Raw genomic sequence first — 20,031 nt, 5'->3', positions numbered from 1 at the left:
CACGATCGCGGGAGGGGCCGTCCTGCCGGAAGACCGCCACGGGCGTCGTTCCCTGCCTGTCTTTGCGGAGCCCAGCAGGACTCGCGGACACGCGCCCCGGCGGGAGCGCGCCCGCCCCGAGACTCCCAGGTCTGGCCACCGCGCGGGGCGGGCCGAGGCGGGACTGAGGGCGGAGCGGCCGCAGCCTCCGCCATTCCCCGCTCCCTCCCCCCACCCCCGCTGCTGCGCGCCACCTCCCCGCCCCCACCCCCCCTCCCCCACCGCGCGCGCTCCGCCCGCCCCGGAGCCTCGCCCTCCGCCACGATGAGCAAATGAGCGCGAGCGAGGGCATGAAATTTAAATTCCACTCAGGGGAGAAAGTGCTGTGCTTCGAGCCTGACCCCACCAAGGCGCGAGTGCTGTACGATGCCAAGGTGCCGCCGCGGAGGGACAGGGAGGAGGCGCGGGCCGGGGACCCCGGGACGGGTGGCGGATGCGGATGCGGGTGCGGACGGCGGCGCGGAGCAGGGGAAGTGGCGGGCCCGGTGCTCCATGCCGGCGGCTCCTCGGCTTGCGAGGCGCCGTGCGTGCAGCAGGGGGCGCTCTCGGGGCGCGGCGCTGGGGAGTCGGGGCCCGGGTGTTTCCGCTTCCGCCCGGCGCTGGGCTGCGCACGCGCCATCGGAAACCTCGCGCGTGCAGTGTCGCGAGGCTGGGGCGGCGACGCCGGTTTGCGTACCCGACGCCAGCGAGGGCTACCGTCGAGGAGGTCGCTTGCCGGCGGCCTTCAGCTTCTTGTTAAATCTTTCACCGTTCTGCGCGGCCCATCGTTGCCTGGGCTGCCGTGAGACGCCCTGACTGACCGAGCCAGGTCTTAAACCGTAGCGCCATAGCACTGGCCGTCGATTCACGACGTCATTGCTCTGGAGCACCAATCGTGTCTGGGCCCGTCCCTCCCGTAGGCCGCTACTCCCCACCCGAGGGCAGTGTTCGTCACTCGGGGTCTTGGCAGCATTTAGGTTTTCAGTCCCCAAGTCGCGCCCTGTGCCTGTCCATCTAAGTTTCGGGGACGCGGGGGAGGGACGGGGGCACTGAGCCACAACCGCAGCTCCTGGGGCCTGGATGACGAGTGGGAGTGGGCACCGCACTTCGGGTTTGGGGGCTGGCTTCGGGCCCCAGGTGCTTCGGGGCGACTCTGGCCTTAAGGGGACTTCCCGAGGCCTCTAGCTTTTGCGAGTTGTGTTTTCGGGCTCCGCCCCCGAAGCCTCCGGCTGCTTTTGCTATCCCACCTCCCGTCCCGCCTTGAGCCTCCGTAGGGGTCACACGCCTCCTTATTTGTCCCAGTTGTTCCCTTTAGGGACACCTCGGAGGGATGGCATAATTTGCCAAACGTCCCGACCCTGGACGCGGCTAAGCTGGGGATACTACAACTCCCAGAGATCTTAGGGCCTCAGCGCTCTTGTCTGGCCTGGACACTCTCGTTAGTGACAAATCGGTCGGCCAATGGGTTTCAAGAAGCTGAACCCAGTCTCAATATCTGAGACCAATCGCGGGCTGGTTGGAGGATGTTTCCTATTTTGAGGCATCCACTCAGGGGGAAAAAATGGAATTGAAAGGAAAAATGTTTCAACCCAGCTTTCGGTCTAAAAAAGAAGAGAACGCTTTCTTTTCTTTTAAAAAGAGATCTGTGATCTAGTTTTCCTGATCTAGCTTCCAATATTCTCTATGTTCTGTCATTTGCGGACAATATTTCCTGGTTTCAGATTGTCGATGTTATTGTTGGGAAAGACGAAAAAGGCAGAAAGATCCCAGAATATCTGATCCATTTTAATGGTTGGAACAGAAGGTGAGTGTACTTGTTCAACGGGATTGAAAATTGATCATCTTTGCAGCACAAGAACATTGCAAACTTATTTAAGTTTTAGAAACACTTGTAGAAAAGCTTCACTTCCTGTTTCTGCTTTTTTATCAAACCTTGCGTCTTTTGAAGAAGGATTACTTTTAAGTCAATTATATTTGGATTCTCTGTGGATAATTCTAGAAACCCTAGATCTTTCTGTGTCTGCATGAGTTTCTTTTTCAGTTTATTTGCATCTTTGTTGTGATTTTAAAATGTTTATAATAGTTTTCTAAAACATAAGTACTTCCGGGACACTTCTGCTTCTGTGAGATGCTTGTAGCATTTGTTTCGTATCAACCTAAAATACTGAATTTTACATGCTTTTCCTTTTTTTGTTTGATTAGCTGGGATAGATGGGCAGCTGAAGATCATGTCCTTCGTGACACCGATGAAAATCGGAGATTACAGCGTAAATTGGCAAGAAAAGCTGTAGCTCGCCTGTAAGAACACAAAAGTTGTGACGTAATTGTTATTCAGTGTGTTTTCCTTTGTGTTTAGAACCTTTAAAATATTAAAGTAAAAATATGGCAAACATGGCTTATTAATAACTTTATATATTTAAAGTGTGTTCATGAAGAATTGCTCTTGTATTTTAAATTCTGTGTTTTCACAGAGGTTACTGTGTAATCTTCTGAAGTGGAGATTAACATTTATGTTCTGCGATTTAATGATTTTTAGGTTCTTAAGAATCGTTGTTATATCTTGTTTGTACTTCAATACCCGTATCAGTCAGCATCAAACTTTATTTCGGTTGTGTTTATTTTCTTTCAGGAGAAGCACAGGAAGAAAGAAGAAGCGCTGCAGGTTGCCCGGTGTTGACTCTGTCTTAAAAAGCCTCCCTGTTGAAGAAAAAGATGAAAATGATGAAAACTGTAAGTGATTTGACTTCATTTTCTCTGGCTTAAAGAACTTTTACCTAGTCCTTTTATACCGCAGGATCGAGGGGTAGGAGTCGTTGCAGTTACAGACAAGGAAACATTTTAAGCTCACCACATATAACATGTGCCCCTTTTGTTCTTAACAATTAAAGCAGTGGTCAGTTAGTCCATAATACTTCATCAGTCTTGCTCATGACTGCTGCCTTTTCAGCGAGGGTCTTGATTTGTACTAACCCCTCATGTTTCCTTCTTGGCACTTCTGAGCCTTGTCCCCAGTTACGAATGCAACAGAGAACCATAGAATCCTGGGTGACTAAACACTTTCAGATCATTAACTTGGGTGGGTTTTGCCCTCATTGAAATTGGTGTTATAGTTCTCAAAATAAATTTCTGTTCTGAAAGGTACAGTTTTTATGTTCGGCACTTAAAATATGTGCAGGACTACAGTTAATTATTGCCAATAGTAGGACACACGCTTCACCTTAACGAAGTATAATTGTAGGGGTGCCTGGGTGGCTCAGTCGTTAAGCATCTGCTTTTGGCTCAGGTCATGATCCCAGAGTCCTGAGATCGAGCCCTGCATCCGGCTCCCTGCTAGGCAAGAAGCCTGCTTCTCCCTCTCCCACTCCCTCTGCCTGTGCTCCCTCTCTCCCTGTGTCTCTCTCTGTCAAATAAATAAATAAAATATTTTTAAATAAAAGAATTACAATTGTAAAGGTTAGGGAAGTATATGGTGCCATTATGCCTGATAATTTTTGTTTTTCTAGCAATAAGCAGTTCCTCTACTGACAGTAGTGAAGAAAAGGATGAAGAAATAAGTGAAGAAAGTGATATTGAAGAAAAGACAGAAGTGGTATAAAGTTTCTGTTGTAAAAATGCTGGTTTGGGTATATATTTAGTGGTAAAAATATGTGATAAAATTCTTCAGTTGCAGATAATTTTATAAAAGTGCATTGTTTTAACCAGATACTGTAAAGCTGTACTTGATCTTTAAGGGAAAATAACCTTTATTTATATTTATAGTCACTGTATGAACCTCTTGGTAGCTGTTTTTACCTGTAAAATATTTTCACAAATCATAGTTAATTCTTTCTTTCCATTGCGGCCATGAACTTCGGTTTTTGTTTTTTTTTTTTTGAACTTCGTTTTTATAGTCGTGATTAGTTTTTAAATGTTGTGTATCAGAGTTTGGCATCTTCTGCCTGCCTTCAAAGTTAACATAAATCTCACTGGCAAACTTAAAAGGGGGAGAAAGAAAATTAGCATTGGCAACATGGTTAGTGCCCTAAAATACATTAACTTTTGGCCTTTAGTGTACTTTTCTGTAGGACATGTGGCATTCTGGTGTGAATGTCGAGGATTAATGGGGTTTGTTTCATAGTAGGCTCTCTGTGTTAGTCTTCCTTTGGAGATAGACTCTGTTACTGTGAAAACTAATTAAAAATGAAATTGTGATATTGCAGAAGGAAGAACCAGAGCTGCACACAAAAAGGGAAATGGAAGAAAGAACAATAACTATAGAAATCCCTGAAGTTCTGAAAAAGAAGCTTGAGGATGATTGTTACTATATCAACAGGAGGAAACGGGTATGCAGGGAGAATACATCAAACCTGGTTTTGTAATAGAACTTTCATTCTGCCATATTTTACAGTTACAGACTCAAACAATTAAGAACCTTGTAAGAATGAAATTCCTATTTTAAATTTTATAGTGAGTTACGTTTTAAAGTTCTCTGACCGTACTCTTGTGCTGCTGCTTGAATTCCCAGCGTTGGCTGTCTAATCATTAGACTCCTCTGGGGAGCTTTGTCAAACTCCTCATTCCTGGGCTTCATTCAGGAGGTTAAGACATGGGGCAGCTGGGTGGCTCAGTCGATTAAGCGTCCGATTCTTGGGTTTCAGCTCAGGTCTTGATCTCGGGGTCCTGAGGTCAAGACCCATAGTGGGTTTTGCACTCAGTGGGAGTCTGCTTGAGATTCTCTCATTCCGTCTCCCTTCGTTCTTTCCTGCCCCCTCCCACCTTACTCACGCGCACAGATGCACTCTCTCTCAAATATTTTAGGAAGAGGTTAAGACAGAATTGATCTGTCACAGAGGCAGACAGACAGTGGACATAGTCTTCCCAGGTAGCTGCAATTGATCATTAAGATGTGAATCACGGGTCACATTTATTTTTAAAATTTACACTGTAGTCTTCATGGGGATACGATTAGTAGAAGCAATCATAGATCTTCAAAGCATATTTATTTAAGACATTCTCAGACAGAATTGGCTTTACTTTTGAGTTAAAAAATGTACACAGACAAGAGCACTGTTTGTTGGCACGTGTGGTTTATACAGTGAGATGCGTCACATGTCCGTATTTTTATTAACAGTTAGTGAAACTTCCATGCCAGACCAACATCATAACTATTTTGGAATCCTACGTGAAACATTTTGCTATCAATGCAGCCTTTTCAGCCAATGAGAGGCCTCGTCACCATCATGCTATGCCACATGCCAATATGAACGTGCATTACATCCCAGCAGAAAAGAAGTGAGTAGTGAGGGAGGTGGGGATTGATGTCTCAGTGGCTCTCTCTTTGTGTATTAGGGAAGTGACTTCCATTTAGAACAGGTGACACTCCTTTCTGTAACTTGGAATTCATTTAATATATCACCCGATTAACCTAATAATTCATTAAGTAAGAAATTGCCCACCAAAATATTGTTCCTTTTACGAAATATTCAGTAACTATTTAGATATCTGGTCTGGATATACTGAGTATGTACTGCCCCAACACCAAGACCAGTTTTTTTCTGTGATATGATATAGGGAGAAGCACCAGAATAGGCAAATAAAATTTTATCAAAGCTTGTTTACAAATGGGTTTTTATTTAGCCAGGATAATCGTTTTTATCGCCTGCCTTGTGCATGTTACCCAGCTGGATTAGAGGCAGACAGGCAAGTGGTTTGATTGGAAATAAGTATTAGGAATGGTTCATTAGGTCTGCCCCCTTCCACTCCCAGCAACTGGGGTCCAGTAGTCTGTGTTCTGCAACACAGGCTGCTTGGACTCCTTGTGTGGTACCGAATGTATACATTTGTGTTCAGTGCAGTAAGTTAAAATGAGTGATGTACTTTTTTCACTTTATATTATAGATCAACATTTTCATTTCATTTTTTGGTGGCAAAAAATTACAAACTCACTGTATTTTTTAAATGTGTAGGTGTTTTTAAGTTTAAAACTCTGCCTGATTAAAAACATGCAACTTCATTATGACCTTTTGGAAAGTTTTTACTGCATCTCTAATCTCTTCTTCCTCTCCTAGCGTTGACCTTTGTAAGGAGATGGTGGATGGAGTAAGAATAACATTTGATTACACGCTGCCATTGCTTTTACTCTATCCATATGAACAAGTTCAGTATAAAAAGGTGACGTCATCCAAGTTTTTCCTTCCGATTAAGGAAAGTGCCACAAACACGAACAGGTAAGTTAGATAGTCTGAAATTTGACTGTCAGATGTCAGCAACCGAGTTGACTCTTTCTTTGAAGATTTCCACCTAACGCTATGGGGCCAACAGATTTGGAGGAGGAGATTGAAAAGTAGAGTTTTTCCCTGGGTAAGCTAAGTCATCATTCACTTTCAGATGGCTCTAAAAGATTGAACCAAGTGAAGGTTCCAGTGCGAGAACTTGGTTTGATTTTGAGCAGCTGACCTGTCTTTCCAAAGACAAATGGGGTGAAGAGGGCGCAGACTGAGAAAGGCAGAAGTGGGTTTGAATTTAGCTCCTTCACTTACTGATTGTGTGGCTGGAGGAGATGCCTTCTGAGCCTCTTTCTTTTGCCTCTGTGCAATGGAAAGAACGGCTGCCTCCTTGGGTAGTTATTAAATGAGAAAGTTCACAAAGGGCTGGCCACCTTTTGCCTTCAGCTAAAGGTTAGTTCCTCTCCTGCTCTGCTGCATCACTACTTTCTTCCCCCAGTCACCAAGCTTGCCCAAATCCCTACTGTTTGGTTGCGGGAAGGGGTGGAAATCCCCAGCCTGAAGTCTGTACCCTCACCTGTATAAGCTGCTTCCCTGTCTTCCTGTGCCTCTCTTGGTGAGAATGGCGTGTTCTCATGATTTCCACTTCTTCTCTTCCTGCCTACTTTGCACTCTGCTGTCGTCTACCAACTGCCCCTGCTAACTCTGCTCCCCAAGGGAGGGTACTAACAACTTCCCACTTGTCACACGCCATGCTCTGCTTTGGCCACCTTTCCCCACCACCCCCTTGTCCCTTCCCTTCATGCCTCCTTGCTCCTGGTTCTCTCTCTGCCTCATGATCATCTCTCAGCCTGCCTGCCTGCCTCTCCCATTGCTTTCACCCTATGTGAGAGGCGTGTGCAACTCGCTGGGGACCTGTGTTGATGTCCCCATGCCCTACTCCAAATCTCAAGGTTGCCAGTGTCCAGGGTGGACTGTGTGTTCCACAAAGCTTGGCGGATGCTTGTGGCTTTTCCGTTCTAGTCTTGTGAGTAGTTACACTGTGGTGAGATAACATGGTATTCTTACTCTCTTTATTTAAAAAAAAAAAGCTTTTACTGAATTATAGTTGACACAATGTTATTTTACTTTCGGATGTAGGACACAGTGATTGCACAGACCTCTATGTTACCCATACGTGGAGCTACCACAGTAATCCTGTTCTCTTGACTGGGGTTTCTCAACCTCAGCCCTGTTGCGATTTTGAGTGAGATCATTCTTCGTGGCGGGGCGTCCTGTGCACTGTAGGTTGTTGGGCAGCAGTCCTGGCCTCTACCCACTAGATGCCAGGAGTGTTTTGCCAGTTGTGACAAGCGAAGTAGCCCTGTCTCCAGATAGCGCTGTTGGCCTGGGCAGGGCACAGTGACTCCCCATTGAGAACCATCGCTAAAAGACAAATACAAAAGGGGCATTACAGCCTTTAATGCCAGCATGCCTTGCAGAGTTATCAAGAGGATTTAAATGATCGAGTACGTATGGTTACTCTTTAAGAAAACACTTGTTTTGCCACATTGGAAAGTAAAAGTTTTAAGTCTCCTAGAGTGGAGTCCAGAGTGGTTTCTGCTCTGCCTGAAGGAGGACATTTACGAAGGTCGGGTTTGGCAGAGATTCTGGGGCCCAGGTGTCTGTGATGCTCTCTCCTCTCCCTCCGTAGGAACCAAGAGGAGCTCTCTCCGAGCCCGCCGTTGTTGAATCCATCCACACCGCAGTCCACGGAGAGTCAGCCCACCACGGGGGAGCCAGCTACCCCCAAAAGGCGCAAAGCTGAGCCGGAAGCCTTGCAGTCCCTGAGGCGGTCCACGCGCCACTCTGCCAACTGCGACAGGCTTTCCGAGAGCAGCGCCTCGCCTCAGCCCAAGCGGCGGCAGCAGGACACCCCCTCCAGCATGCCGAAGCTGTTCCTGCACCTGGAGAAGAGTAGGTCCACTTTCAGGTGTGGGAAAGCCTTTCGCTTGGGGCTTGGCGTGTGCCGGGCACCGCTCTCCTGACGGGCGCCCGGCGGACCGGGGAGCCTGGGAGAAGAACGGGGACGCGCGCGCGGTCACGCCCAGACTCCCCCACTCAGCTTGGGAAATCCCCTCGGGAGGTCGGCTGCGACCAAGACTCACGAGGCGTTTTCCCTGTGGCCTGGAGAGAGGAGCCCCACGCCTTGGGCTCCGCAGTTGGTGCTTGGCCCCGCTGGTTTAGCTGTCTCGTGGGTCTTGGAGCCGTAGCTCCGCGTTCCCGCCTCCCGGCCCTAATCGATCCTGCTAGGCAACCCCTAGTTACTTCCTATCTCTATGGATTTGCCTCTTCTGGGCATCAGTTCCTGTGAGTGGAACTACACAGTAAGTGACCTTCTGTCCGTGGCTTCTCAGTTAGCATAATGTTTTCAAAGTTCAGCGTGCCGTAGCATAGGTCAATACTTGTTTCCTGTTTTTCCCCCCAAGAACCCAGGTACTGTCTTTGTTGAGGGGAAAGTCTTACTGATAAAGATTAATAACTTCTTTACTGTTTTAGACTGCCAGATGACTGTTAAAACAGTAGCAAAGTTATTACTCTTCAGTTGCTGTATGATTTACAAGCAAATAATTAACATTTTTTCTTCTGAAGAGACACCTGTGCATAGCAGATCATCCTCACCGGTTCCTCTGACCCCCAGCAAGGAAGGGAGTGCCGTGTTTGCTGGTTTTGAAGGCAGAAGAACTAATGAAATAAACGAGGTAAAGCATTACTGTTGCTGCTCGTCCGCAGTGAGTCCTCCTTAAAGGACCTTAAAGGACCTTAAGCCTCCCTGGGGCTTAAATCCTGTGGGCGGAAATCAGGTTTCCTTAGAAACGCTGTATTGCTCTTGCTGTGGATAGCAACACAGTGCTTCATATGATGACGTTTAATACTGGCTTGGGTTTCTAAAATGAGAAAATCCTAGGATTCCAGCCCTGTGCTTATGGTCCTCTCTTAAGTAAGCACAAGTATTGAAATACATGAGTATTTTCATTTTATGGAACAGACGTTGGCACACTTGTTCTGCAGAGATCCAGAGAGTAAATATTTTAGGCTTTGTGGACCACACAGTCTCCTTCAAGACTCCCCAATTCCGAAAGCACTCTGTAAACGAATGGGCATGCTGTGTTCCAGTAAGACTTGATTTATGGACACTGAAATTTGAATATCATGATTTTCGTGTTATGGAATACAGTTCTTCTTTTGGGTTTTTCCAACTATTTAAAAATATAAAATTCTTTGTTAATAGTTGTACCAGTATCCATCCCTTTGAGGGTGTGCTGTATGTTAGCATTGTGCCAGCCACTTGACCTAAATCGCCTCACATTCTCTAGAACAACCTTGCCACCAGGTTTCCATTTTACAAGTGGGGAAACTTTTCATTTAAAAATTCAGTTTTGAGGGTGCCTGGGTGGCTCAGTGGTTAAACATCTGCTTTGGCTTAGATCATGATCCCAGGGTCCTGGAATCGAGCCCCGCATCGGGCTCCCTGCTTAGCAGGGAGCCTGCTTCTCCCTCTCTCATGCTTCTCCCTCTCCCACTGCTTGTGTTCCTTCTCTCACTGTGTCTCTCTGTCAAATAAATAAATAAAATCTTAGGGTTCCTGGGTGGCTCAGTGGGTTAAGCCGCTGCCTTCGGTTCGGGTCATGATCTCAGGGTCCTGGGATCGAGTGCCGCATCGGGCTCTCTGCTCGGCAGGGAGCCTGCTTCCCTTCCTCTCTCTCTGCCTGCCTCTCTGCCTACTTGTGATCTCTCTCTGTCAAATAAATAAATAAAATCTTTAAAAATAAATAAATAAAATCTTTTTTAAAATCTTAAAAATTCTGTTTTTAAGGCTAGTTAACTCGTGTGTAGGTAGTGAATGTACCGGGGGTTTAAGAAATGTCTTGGTCTACTCTGTGAATCTCACCTACGAGGTAGGGTTTCCCTGTTTCTGTGCATAGGGGAGATGGCGTTACTAGGGAGAGAGAACAGTTAAAGATGAAGGTTGGCAAACTTTTTCTGTAAAGAGTCAGATTGCAGATATTTTCAGGGTTGTATACTGTATAGTGTCTTTGGAGATTATCCAACTCTGCTGCAGTGTGAGAGCTACTCATAAGTGAATGAGTGTGGCTCTCTGCCCCCCAAAATGTATTCATGCACACTAGTAATTGACTTTCATGTGATTTTCACGCCATGAAATATTTATTCATGTGATTTTATTACCCACTTAAAAATACAACAGTCATTTTTAGCACAAGGAAGTTAGGCTGGATTTGGCAGAAGGCCTTAACTGGTTGACCCCGATAGTAAAGCTGGAAAACTTAATTTGTTTTACAGTGACACTGAGGGAAAGTTAGGAAATTCCTATTATAGCAGTCCCTAACGTCCTTTTTTTCAGACAAGGCCCTGCAGGTGTTATGAAGGGGAGCTCTTTTTCTTTTAAGAGGCTCATGAATATTCAGGCAAGGCCATTTCCACTCAGGTTGGCAGCGAGAGCCCGCCATCTAGTGGTTACAAGGACAGCTGCCAGCTCCAGTAGAGCAGGAGTTCTAGTGAGGCAGGCTCCCAGCAGTGACTCATGACATCTTACGAAACTGCCACTTTCCTGAGCGCCTCTGTCTCGGTGTGTTTTAGTAAAAGCTCTGCATCCAGATCACCTGAGACTGTCACTGACCTAGTGTGTTGGGGTAGAGTCTGGAGGTACACATTTACGATTCACAGGTGGTTGTCTGTATACCCCAGGTGAGAATCGCTCTGCTAGAAACCTGTTTTTCCCCATGAAATTTATCTTTGGTAAATAGAAGGTGATACACTGTATTGAAATGCAGAGTGGAATGAGTCAGGTAGGCCGGCCGCTGAGTACCCAGATAACTGCACACATGTGTCTCATGGTTCCAGTGATTGCGGTTTCCCCTACGTTAACTTCAAGTATCGCTGTCAAAACAGTTGCCAAGCTTCCGTTGTGTGCACCACAGGCTGAGGTGCTGGGCATGGAATAAAGATGCAGAAACCAAATCCCTCCCTTCAGTGGTCTACACCCCAGATGGGTGGGGCGGGTGAGGCCAGGGCTGAAGCCCAGACTTGCAGCGTGGAGCCATCCAGAACCATGGTGAGACTCACTTCTACAGTTTCATTGTGTACACTTGTACTCAATTTAGTACATCAGCCTTTCTGGGGTGGTTTTGGCATCCTTCTGCCTTGTCTTACAGAGGATTTCTTTGGCCCTACTCTATTTCCAGATTAAACTTGACAGATCCCAAAAGGCAAAGCAGCAACTTGGTAAAATAGTCCTATAATGTGCTGAAATATCTCTGTGGAGACTCAGAGAGCTTCTAAATATAGCTCTTGACTTTAACAAAAGCCCAAAGTCCACCCACAGCTCTGAAATTTAGAAAAAAGGAAAAGAAATTGGTTACCAGGATTGAAGTCTGCTTTCACTTGATCCAGTGGTTCGGATTAGTTTCCAAAGGGAATCAAATATATCAGGAAATTAGGGAATCTTAAAACAATGGTAATATTACTCAAAACATGTTTGGGTTAGTTTTTGCTACTACATTCTCTAATATGGCATGATTTCCAATAAAGGAAAAGGGACAAAAATGACCAAAACAGTTAGAGCTAATTTATAGGTCATAGCTATGGAGAATTGGGAAATCAAATATTTCCTTAATCTTATTTTAGGTCTCCTCTCCCCCTACACACACGCTTTATTTTTTTTTAAGATTTTATTAATTTGACAGAGAGAGACAGTGAGAGTGGGAGAGGGAGAAGCAGGCTTCCCGCAGAGCAAGGGGCCCGACGCTGGGCTCAGTCCCAGGACCCTGGGATCATGACCTGAGCTGAAGGCAGACGCCTAACGACTGAGCCACCCAGGCACCCCACATTTTATTTTTATAAGCTTTCTATTATTTTGACATAGAGCTGTATATTTTGTATATTTTCCTCTATGTGCAATTTATTGTTTTAACTTCTTAAGGTGATGAGCGGTATCTCCATGTTGCCAAGGAAGGGGGATCCTCATGTGCTATAAGAGGCAAGAATGTTTTGAAAAAGTTATAGGGAACTATTAGATATATGCTGATATATAATCAATATGGAAGATGCATACCTTATCCTCCCAAACTTCCTAAATCATAATTTCAGCAGTAAGAAATGGACATTTAACTTTTTGGTATATACTTCTTGGTAGGCCTTCTGTGTATTTACATAATAATTGTGTACATTATATTGTGTATTTTTTCTAAGTGTCATACTGAATTTCATTATTTTGTAGTTTGATCCTTTTCAACATAATGCATTATACTCCTATATGCTGAGATCACGTCCTAAGAGGGCGTCACGGGAAAGTTAGAGGAGTGGCGTTCAGAATCCCACAGTGCTTTGTCACTACTGTTCACTGCCATTCTCTGGGTCCAGCTGTGAGGCAACTCCTAAGTTGGTAGGAGCCCACGAAGCTTGGGAGTGAGAATTTGACACTCAATTCGAGATGAGAACCTCAAAGCAAGTGTATTTCCACTCGGATTCTAAATTTTGAGATCTCTTGGTGACAGTGTTAAGTATGCATTGAACAATTTGTCACTGTATTTTTTCTCAGGTCCTCTCCTGGAAACTTGTACCTGACAGCTACCCGCCAGGTGACCAGCCCCCTCCACCGTCTTACATTTACGGGGCACAACACTTGCTACGATTGTTTGGTAAGAAATCCTGGTCCCTGCTTTCTTCTTCCTCCCCCGCCCCCCACTCCCTTCCACTTTGGGGGTTTTTTAATCTTTTTTTTTTTTTTAGTAATCTCTATACCCAGTGTGAGGCTTAAATTTACAACCCTGAGGTCAGAAGTCACGCTTTTCCAGCTGAGCCAGCCAGGCATCCCTCCACTTTGGTTTTAACACCCTTGTTAGTTTATGTACCTCTCGTGGTAATTTTGAGGGTCTAAGAAAAATCATTGAAAATAATTTTTTTAAAAAGGCACTGACTCAATCTTAAATTTCATAAAAATTGTATTTGTGCCATGTGTACCACTGTACTGTGTTCAGTGAGAGTTTTTGGTTTTGTTTGATAATGTAGATGTTAATTTCAGTTTGAATAGGGTAAGCAAGGATGCTCAGTGTGTATGCTCATTGCCGGAGTCTGCCAGTTGTATATGGTTTTGGTTTTATTTTTAATGCAGTGAAACTTCCAGAAATCCTTGGAAAGATGTCCTTTTCTGAGAAGAATCTGAAGGCTTTACTGAAGCACTTTGATCTCTTTCTTAGGTATTTTAAATTTGTTTGTAAATACTTATCTCTGCTGCCTTATATATGACTTTTCTGAACTTCTCCATAATAGATGTGGAAGCTAGCTTTGTGGTATTTTAAACAGTAGCAGTAGTAGCTAAGAATGATTGATTCCAACTGTAATCATGACATCAGGGTTTTTTTGGCTATTTCCTTCTTCTGTAATTTATTGTACAAAGGGAAAATTTTTGTGTCACTAGAAGAATGCATTTGGGTAACTGAATAGAAAATTAATTTTTTATAGTAGAAGTGATCGAGATTGATAATTTAGTTTTACATTTTTCATTTAGAAGTACCTTAAGTATTGGGCTTTTCTTTGTTGCATATACATAAACTAACCTAAATATTAGCATTTACAGGTTGGATTTTGTGTTTAGAGTTAAGATAAATGACCGATACATGCTGACAGTTTGTAAACTTAAAGAAAGGTATTGTTCTCTACATCTGACAGAGCCAGTCATTGTATCTTAGGATCATTTGCTCTGAGGCTCTGCCCCCACTCCTTGTACCATGCTCTGGGCCCCAGACTCACTTGTGCCTGTGGCCCAGCTCTCTCCCATCCAGATGTCTACTGACCAGTTCCTCTGCTTCATGTTCAAGGCTACTCATCACACCGCCTTACCCAGCTCATGTATCTACCTGATCTTATTTCTTCCTTCTCTCTAAGGGGGTGCCTTCTCTTTGTAGTCAGGCTCCAACCTGCAAGAGCTAAACAAGTAGGATTTATTGGTGTGGAAGGTATTCCAGCCAGAGAAATGGGTTTTTGGAGTTTTTAAAGGGCATTTGGAGTTTTAAAGGGTATTTTTATGTAGACATTTTGAGTAGAGTGTTTGTGAGTGAAATTAGAGTTTATTACACGTTATTAGAAACAATTATGAAAAATATACTCTTCCCTTCCAGCCTTCCCCTCAAACACCCAATTCTATTTGGCATAAAGATTGTGTAGGCCAAAATCAAATAGTGCCAATAAAACATGAAGAATAGCTGCAAGTTAGCATAGGAAAGCCTGCTGATTTTGTCATGCCCAAAACAAAATAGAAATTAATGTTTTAAGAATTAATGTAGAAAGATTTACAAATATTCTAATTGGTTTTGAAAACGTATCCAGTAGATACGGTAGACTCGGTATGACTGCTCGGTAGACTCAATGATCACCTTAAAAATGGCACAATCCAAAGAAGAGTTAGCTATCTCATGAATTTTGACTCGGTTTTTACTAAAGAAGATACTAGGTTTATCCTTACTTTTTTAGAAATTTGGAAAGGTGGAATGAGGCTGGAGAAACAAGCATGAAATTAATTAGCTTTGTGGTTAATATGGCCCATATAAAGACGTTTAAGCCCTGTGTGGTGAAATCTTTGACACTTGAGACACAAAATAGCATCTGCGGAATGTGAACTTTTGAATAACTGGTCTCATTGTAACGTCCATGGTCAGACACTAAGTCAGCCTTGTTTTTGAAGTTTGCTACTATACGCTGAAACTGTAACACCTTTGGATGGCAAATTAGGACCCAGATACCCTTTACTATTTATACTGCTCAATTTCGGTTTGGCTTAGCCTGTAGGAAGTATTGGAAATTTCTTAAGTGACATTTGTTGAGTTTATAGAGCTTTTTTTTTTTTTTTTAGGATTTTATTTATTTGAGAGAGTGAGCATGGGCAGGGGGAAGGGCAGGAGAAGGAGGTTCCCTGCTGAGCAGGGAGCCTCTGCAGGACTGCATCCCAGGACCCTGGGATCATGACCTGAGCTGAAGGCAGATGCTTAACTCACTGAGCCACCCAGGTGCCCTGAGTTTATAGTTTTTATAGCTTATTTTTATTTTTTTAAGACTTTATTTGACAGAGAGAAAGTGTACACAAGCAGGGGTATGGCAGGCAGAGGGAGAGGGAGAAGCAGGCTCTCCACCCTAGCAGGGAGCCCGATGTAGGAGCCGGAGATCATGACCTGAGCCAAAGACAGACATTTAACGACTGAGCCACCCAGGCGTCCCAGTATAGTTTGTTTTTATAACAGGAAAATGCAGTAGTCGTCAGAGCCCCACTTTTTTTTCCCCCAATGTTTGTGTAATGAAGCCTGCCACCTAGTGGAGTTTCGGTTCTATTTCTCTTTGTACACTTGATAGTGAAAGGATCCTAATGAAACGGTAGTTGATATAGGAGGCAGATATATGCAGTGAAAGTGATAAGTATACAGAAATCAAGATTTTATTCATTTTCTTCCTTTGGAATACCAAAAACGTCTGAAATGTTAGGATGGTCGCAAGTTAAAATTTTGCTTGCTGGTATTCAGTCCTCACTGTTAAAGATCATCAGGGCCATTTTCTTCTTTTCTCAGGTTTTTGGCAGAATACCATGATGACTTCTTTCCAGAGTCTGCCTATGTTGCTGCCTGTGAGGCACACTATAGCACCAAGAACCCCAGGGCAATTTACTAAAGTTTTGATGGTTCTAGAAGAACAGCTTCTCTGTCTAGCTTTGTGCTCTAGGATCCCAGTGAAGATCTAGGGAGAAGGTGGACCTTCTTTACAGAGCTGGCATGACACCCACCCCTAGGGGCTCTGGCAGAGGTGGGCCCATTTGTTTGAGTTACTTACATAGTATAGTTATTTCTGTTAAGGTTTACTTCCTAGGTGCCTGACCAGCCTCCAGCATGAGACCCTTGCCACCGCTCATGTCATCTGTGACAGCAGAAAAAGAACAGCTGTGGTCACTGTGAAGCATTAATGAGAGTATGTATAAGTCAGGCTGTTTCAGTAGCTGTTGGAGTTAATTCGTCAGCGATGACCACATGTTTTAGTTATTTGTTAGCGTTAAGCAAAATTGTTTTCCAAACTGTTTTCATTCTTGTAATGAGGCTCAAAAACTCTGTCCAACAAATTTTAGTTTTGCTTGGAAATCACAAAGTAGTACCAAAATATTTTAGAGGGAATTGATACCGATGGCAAAAGAGAATTTGCAGTCACACATTTGCTTGTTACAGCTCCTTTTCTCCAAAATCTTATTTTTGGTAATCTAAATAAAGTGTTGCCTCTCTTGTTTGAGATTTTACAGCTATACTTTGTTGTGTAATGTTATGGTTCCCTTTCTGTAAAACCTTATTTTTGGTGATCTAAATAAAGTGTTGCCCATCTTGTTGCAAAGAACCAGTTTTCACTCTGGCCTTGTCCTCTTTCTTTGTTGCAAAGGAACAGTGAGGTAATCTCTTTGACTCATAACTTTTTGTTTTATTTTGTTATACTTTTGTGCCTTTTTTGCTAAGGCCTTTTGTTTTCTATCCCTCTTTGATTTTGCCCCACTTGGTGGCTTGACCATAAGGTGGCTACTGGGAGTCAGTGCAGTGTTTCGCTGTCTTGCTGCCGCTCTCTGAGGTGGTCTGGGGCCAACACATTATCCTTGTACACCATTACCAGCGGATGGTCTCTGCAGTCACCCTTTTTTTTTTTAAGATTTTATTTATTTATTTGACAGAGACAGCGAGAGAGGGAACAGAAGCAGGGGGAGTGAGAGAGAGAGAAGCAGGCCTCCCACTAAGCAGGGAGCCCGATGCGGGGCTGATCCCAGGACCCCAGGATCATGACCCAAGCCAAAGGCAGCTGCCCAACGACTGAGCCACTGAGGTGCCCCTGCAGTCACCCTTCTAATCCTCGTTTTAATCTCCTGTGCCCCCTCTCTGCTTCGATGATTAAAAGGCAAACATTAACATGATGAATATGATACTTAACTGCAAGGTATAGGAGTTTAGGGAAATAACAGTTTAAAAATTGACAAGAGGAGGAAAACGTAATTTTTAGGAAAATGGCCTAGATTTTTAAGAAAGTTGTAACTCAGTTAAAGGGATCCCAGTACCACACAAGCCTTGATTATAGCGTCTGCCTTCTTTTGTAGCTCAGTTCAGTTGACCTTAACTTCCAAAGACTATTGGTCATGAATGACAAAGGCCACAGGGGATTTTTTTAAATCTAAAATGGTTCAGTGGTTCCATCAAAGAGACTTCTGCATATATTGGCCAGTGAGATCGAGAGCCTGTAAATCAGAGTAGACATCATCTTAGCGTGTTTAGTAGCTAAGTAACTCAGGTTTTTGGTGTCTCATCAGGTAGAGCACTGAGTTCGTACTATATTTCGTCTCCATTTGGTTCATGCAGTGCCTCTTTAATTAAATCTGGTGCACTGGCAGTGTGCTCTGAATTGCTGAAAAAGTTTAATCAGTAATTATTCATGGCCTGGAAAAGACAAGAAGAAAAAAGATTTCCCTTACGAGAATCTCCTTGTTTAAAGTCTCCAGTGAAATGGATACCGACGATCTCTGGGAATGTTTATACAGTTGCATACCTTAAGTTTACAGTTCATTCATTTTCTTTTTTTTAGCAGCTGTTTATCATTTAATCATGATCTTGTGTATCTCTCCAGGTCTCTACATACAGATTTCCATTCCCTTCCTTTAAATGGAAATGTATCTTAAAAGATAATACATTCTTGTCACTTAAGATCCAAAAGGCACAAAAGAGCACACAGTGAAAGCCCCTTTGCTTCCGCTGTCTCTACCCCAGGTATACTGTGTAGACCCCGCCAGTGTTTCTTTTTCCCCAGGAGTTCTTCTAGAGACAGCCACAATTCATTCATTTCCTTTTTTTTTTTTTAAGATTTTATTTATTTATTTGACAGTGAGAGAGGGAACACAAGCTGGGGGAGTGGGAGAGGGAGAGGCAGGCTTTCCACAGAGCAGGGAGCCCAACGTGGGGCTCGATCCCAGGACCCTGGGATTGTGGCCTGAGCCAAAGGCAGACACTTTAACAGTGAGCCACCCAGGCACCCCTTCATTCATTTTCTAATAATGGAAAGTTTTCTTCCTAAAGCATTTCCTAATCATAACTTCCTATAAGCTAATTATTTACAGCTTAGGTTGATTAAGAGACCTTCAAGTGTCCGTTTATTATATATCATTAATAAATTTTCAAATAATAAATCAGTTAAAAATATGATTTAAATGTCTAGGCCATTCTCCTAAAAATACGCTATCTTCCTCTGGTCAGTTTTTTTAAAGATTTATTTATTTGACAGAGATCACAAGTAGGCAGAGAGAGAGGTAGAAGCAGGCTCCCTGCTGAGGACCCTGGGATCATGACCTGAGCTGAAGGCAGAGGCTTTAACCCACTGAGCCACCCAGGTGCCCCACTCTTGTCAATTTTTAAATTGTTACTTTTCTAAAGTGCCAAACCTTGCAGTTAAGTATATTTATCATGTTAATGTTTCCCTTTTAAGTCATTTAAAGGTATATTGAAAATAATATCTCAATAATTTGTATAGTAGGTCCTTGTACTAGGACTTTGAAAAGAACATTCAAGAACAACAACAACAAAAAAAAACACTTGTCTGAACAGAAGTAGATTTATAAATCATTCCATTGTACAGTGTACACAAAAAAAGCAAAAAAAAATTTACTGAGGCGCCAGGCTGGCTCAGTCAATAGAGCCTGTGACTCTTGATCTCAAGAGTCGTGAGTTCAAGCCCCATGTTGGGTGTGGAGCCTACGTAAAAGAATCTTTTTTGAACTCTCAATTTATAAAAGCTGACATCTGTCATTAGATTTTGTTAACTCTGTAATAATGTCTGTCAAATAACTCTGTAATTTGAGGAAGTGCAATTACTCTGTTTTTCCATTGTTTTAATAACTCAGTGGCCTCTGCTCCTTAATATTTAGCTTGTCAACAGTAAGTTTATCTGAACATGTATTGACAACTACCTGCTGTGGTTTAGCACAGCAAAAACTGTGCTAGGTATTGGAAAGGTAAGGATGAATAAGGGATGATCCTTGGTGGGGAATGCACTTAAGACTGAGTCTTCCTTAAGTTCTATAATAAGGAATTGTGTTATTTTAACTGCTTCTTAACTATAAGAAGTATAATGTAATCATAAACGGCAGCATTTTCCAAAATTAAGCCTTCCACTGTCTAAGAGAGAAGGGATAGTTGTACTGCTAATTGATGTATGAATGTCCGTTTAGGTAAGTTCGATCATTAACTTTTTGCTAGTTGAAAAATCTGCCAACATAATGTTAAGGGACTTGATATCCATTGGGGAAGGGAGTCTCAGCAGATGAAAATTAAAAGCAGTAATTTGGGGAAATCGTGTTTACTTCACAATGAGATAAGACTCCTCAATAAACCAATTAAATCTTTTTTTAAGCAACGCAATTGGAGAGACACCTATTTGTTCTAATTCTGTTTGTCTTATTCTTGTGCCAGATTCTTCCCGATGTTCATCTGGGACAGATTGTCAGTGCGTATTTAAGTTAATTGAGTTGTTTGTTTTTACCTAGTCCAGTAAAAAGAGAATGCTACTTTCTGCCTCCCTATTCCGTGGAATACATCTAAGCTCAAAGTGAAGGTGTAAATGACCGTTTCTTTGCCTTAGCTTTTCCTCTGATGGATGAGCAGAATATACGTCCCCTGTGAGTGTCCACTAGGCCCGGGGTGAGGTGCTTAGCTCTTCTCTCTGCACGTTGACTGGAGCATCTGTTGGGACCCTAGCC

General features: G+C 43.5%; 1 protein-coding gene across 1 annotated transcript; it reads left to right on the top strand.

Annotated features, from left to right (window-relative positions):
• The first annotated feature begins 288 nt into the window (after window positions 1–288).
• MSL3 (MSL complex subunit 3) lies at window positions 289–16,648 on the top strand. Its single transcript, XM_044234919.1, has 13 exons — window positions 289–413; window positions 1,740–1,822; window positions 2,221–2,316; window positions 2,648–2,748; window positions 3,522–3,607; window positions 4,218–4,340; window positions 5,129–5,289; window positions 6,066–6,224; window positions 7,915–8,177; window positions 8,853–8,962; window positions 12,820–12,919; window positions 13,393–13,477; window positions 15,836–16,648. The coding sequence occupies exons 1-13, from the start codon at window positions 312–314 to the stop codon at window positions 15,933–15,935; spliced, it is 1,569 nt and encodes a 522-aa protein (XP_044090854.1). The 5' UTR covers window positions 289–311; the 3' UTR covers window positions 15,936–16,648.
• The last annotated feature ends 3,383 nt before the right edge of the window (window positions 16,649–20,031 follow it).

Source organism: Neovison vison, chromosome X, assembly GCF_020171115.1.
Source record: "Neovison vison isolate M4711 chromosome X, ASM_NN_V1, whole genome shotgun sequence".
Taxonomy (NCBI): domain Eukaryota; kingdom Metazoa; phylum Chordata; class Mammalia; order Carnivora; family Mustelidae; genus Neogale; species Neogale vison.
This window is presented reverse-complemented; position numbering and strand designations above follow the sequence as displayed.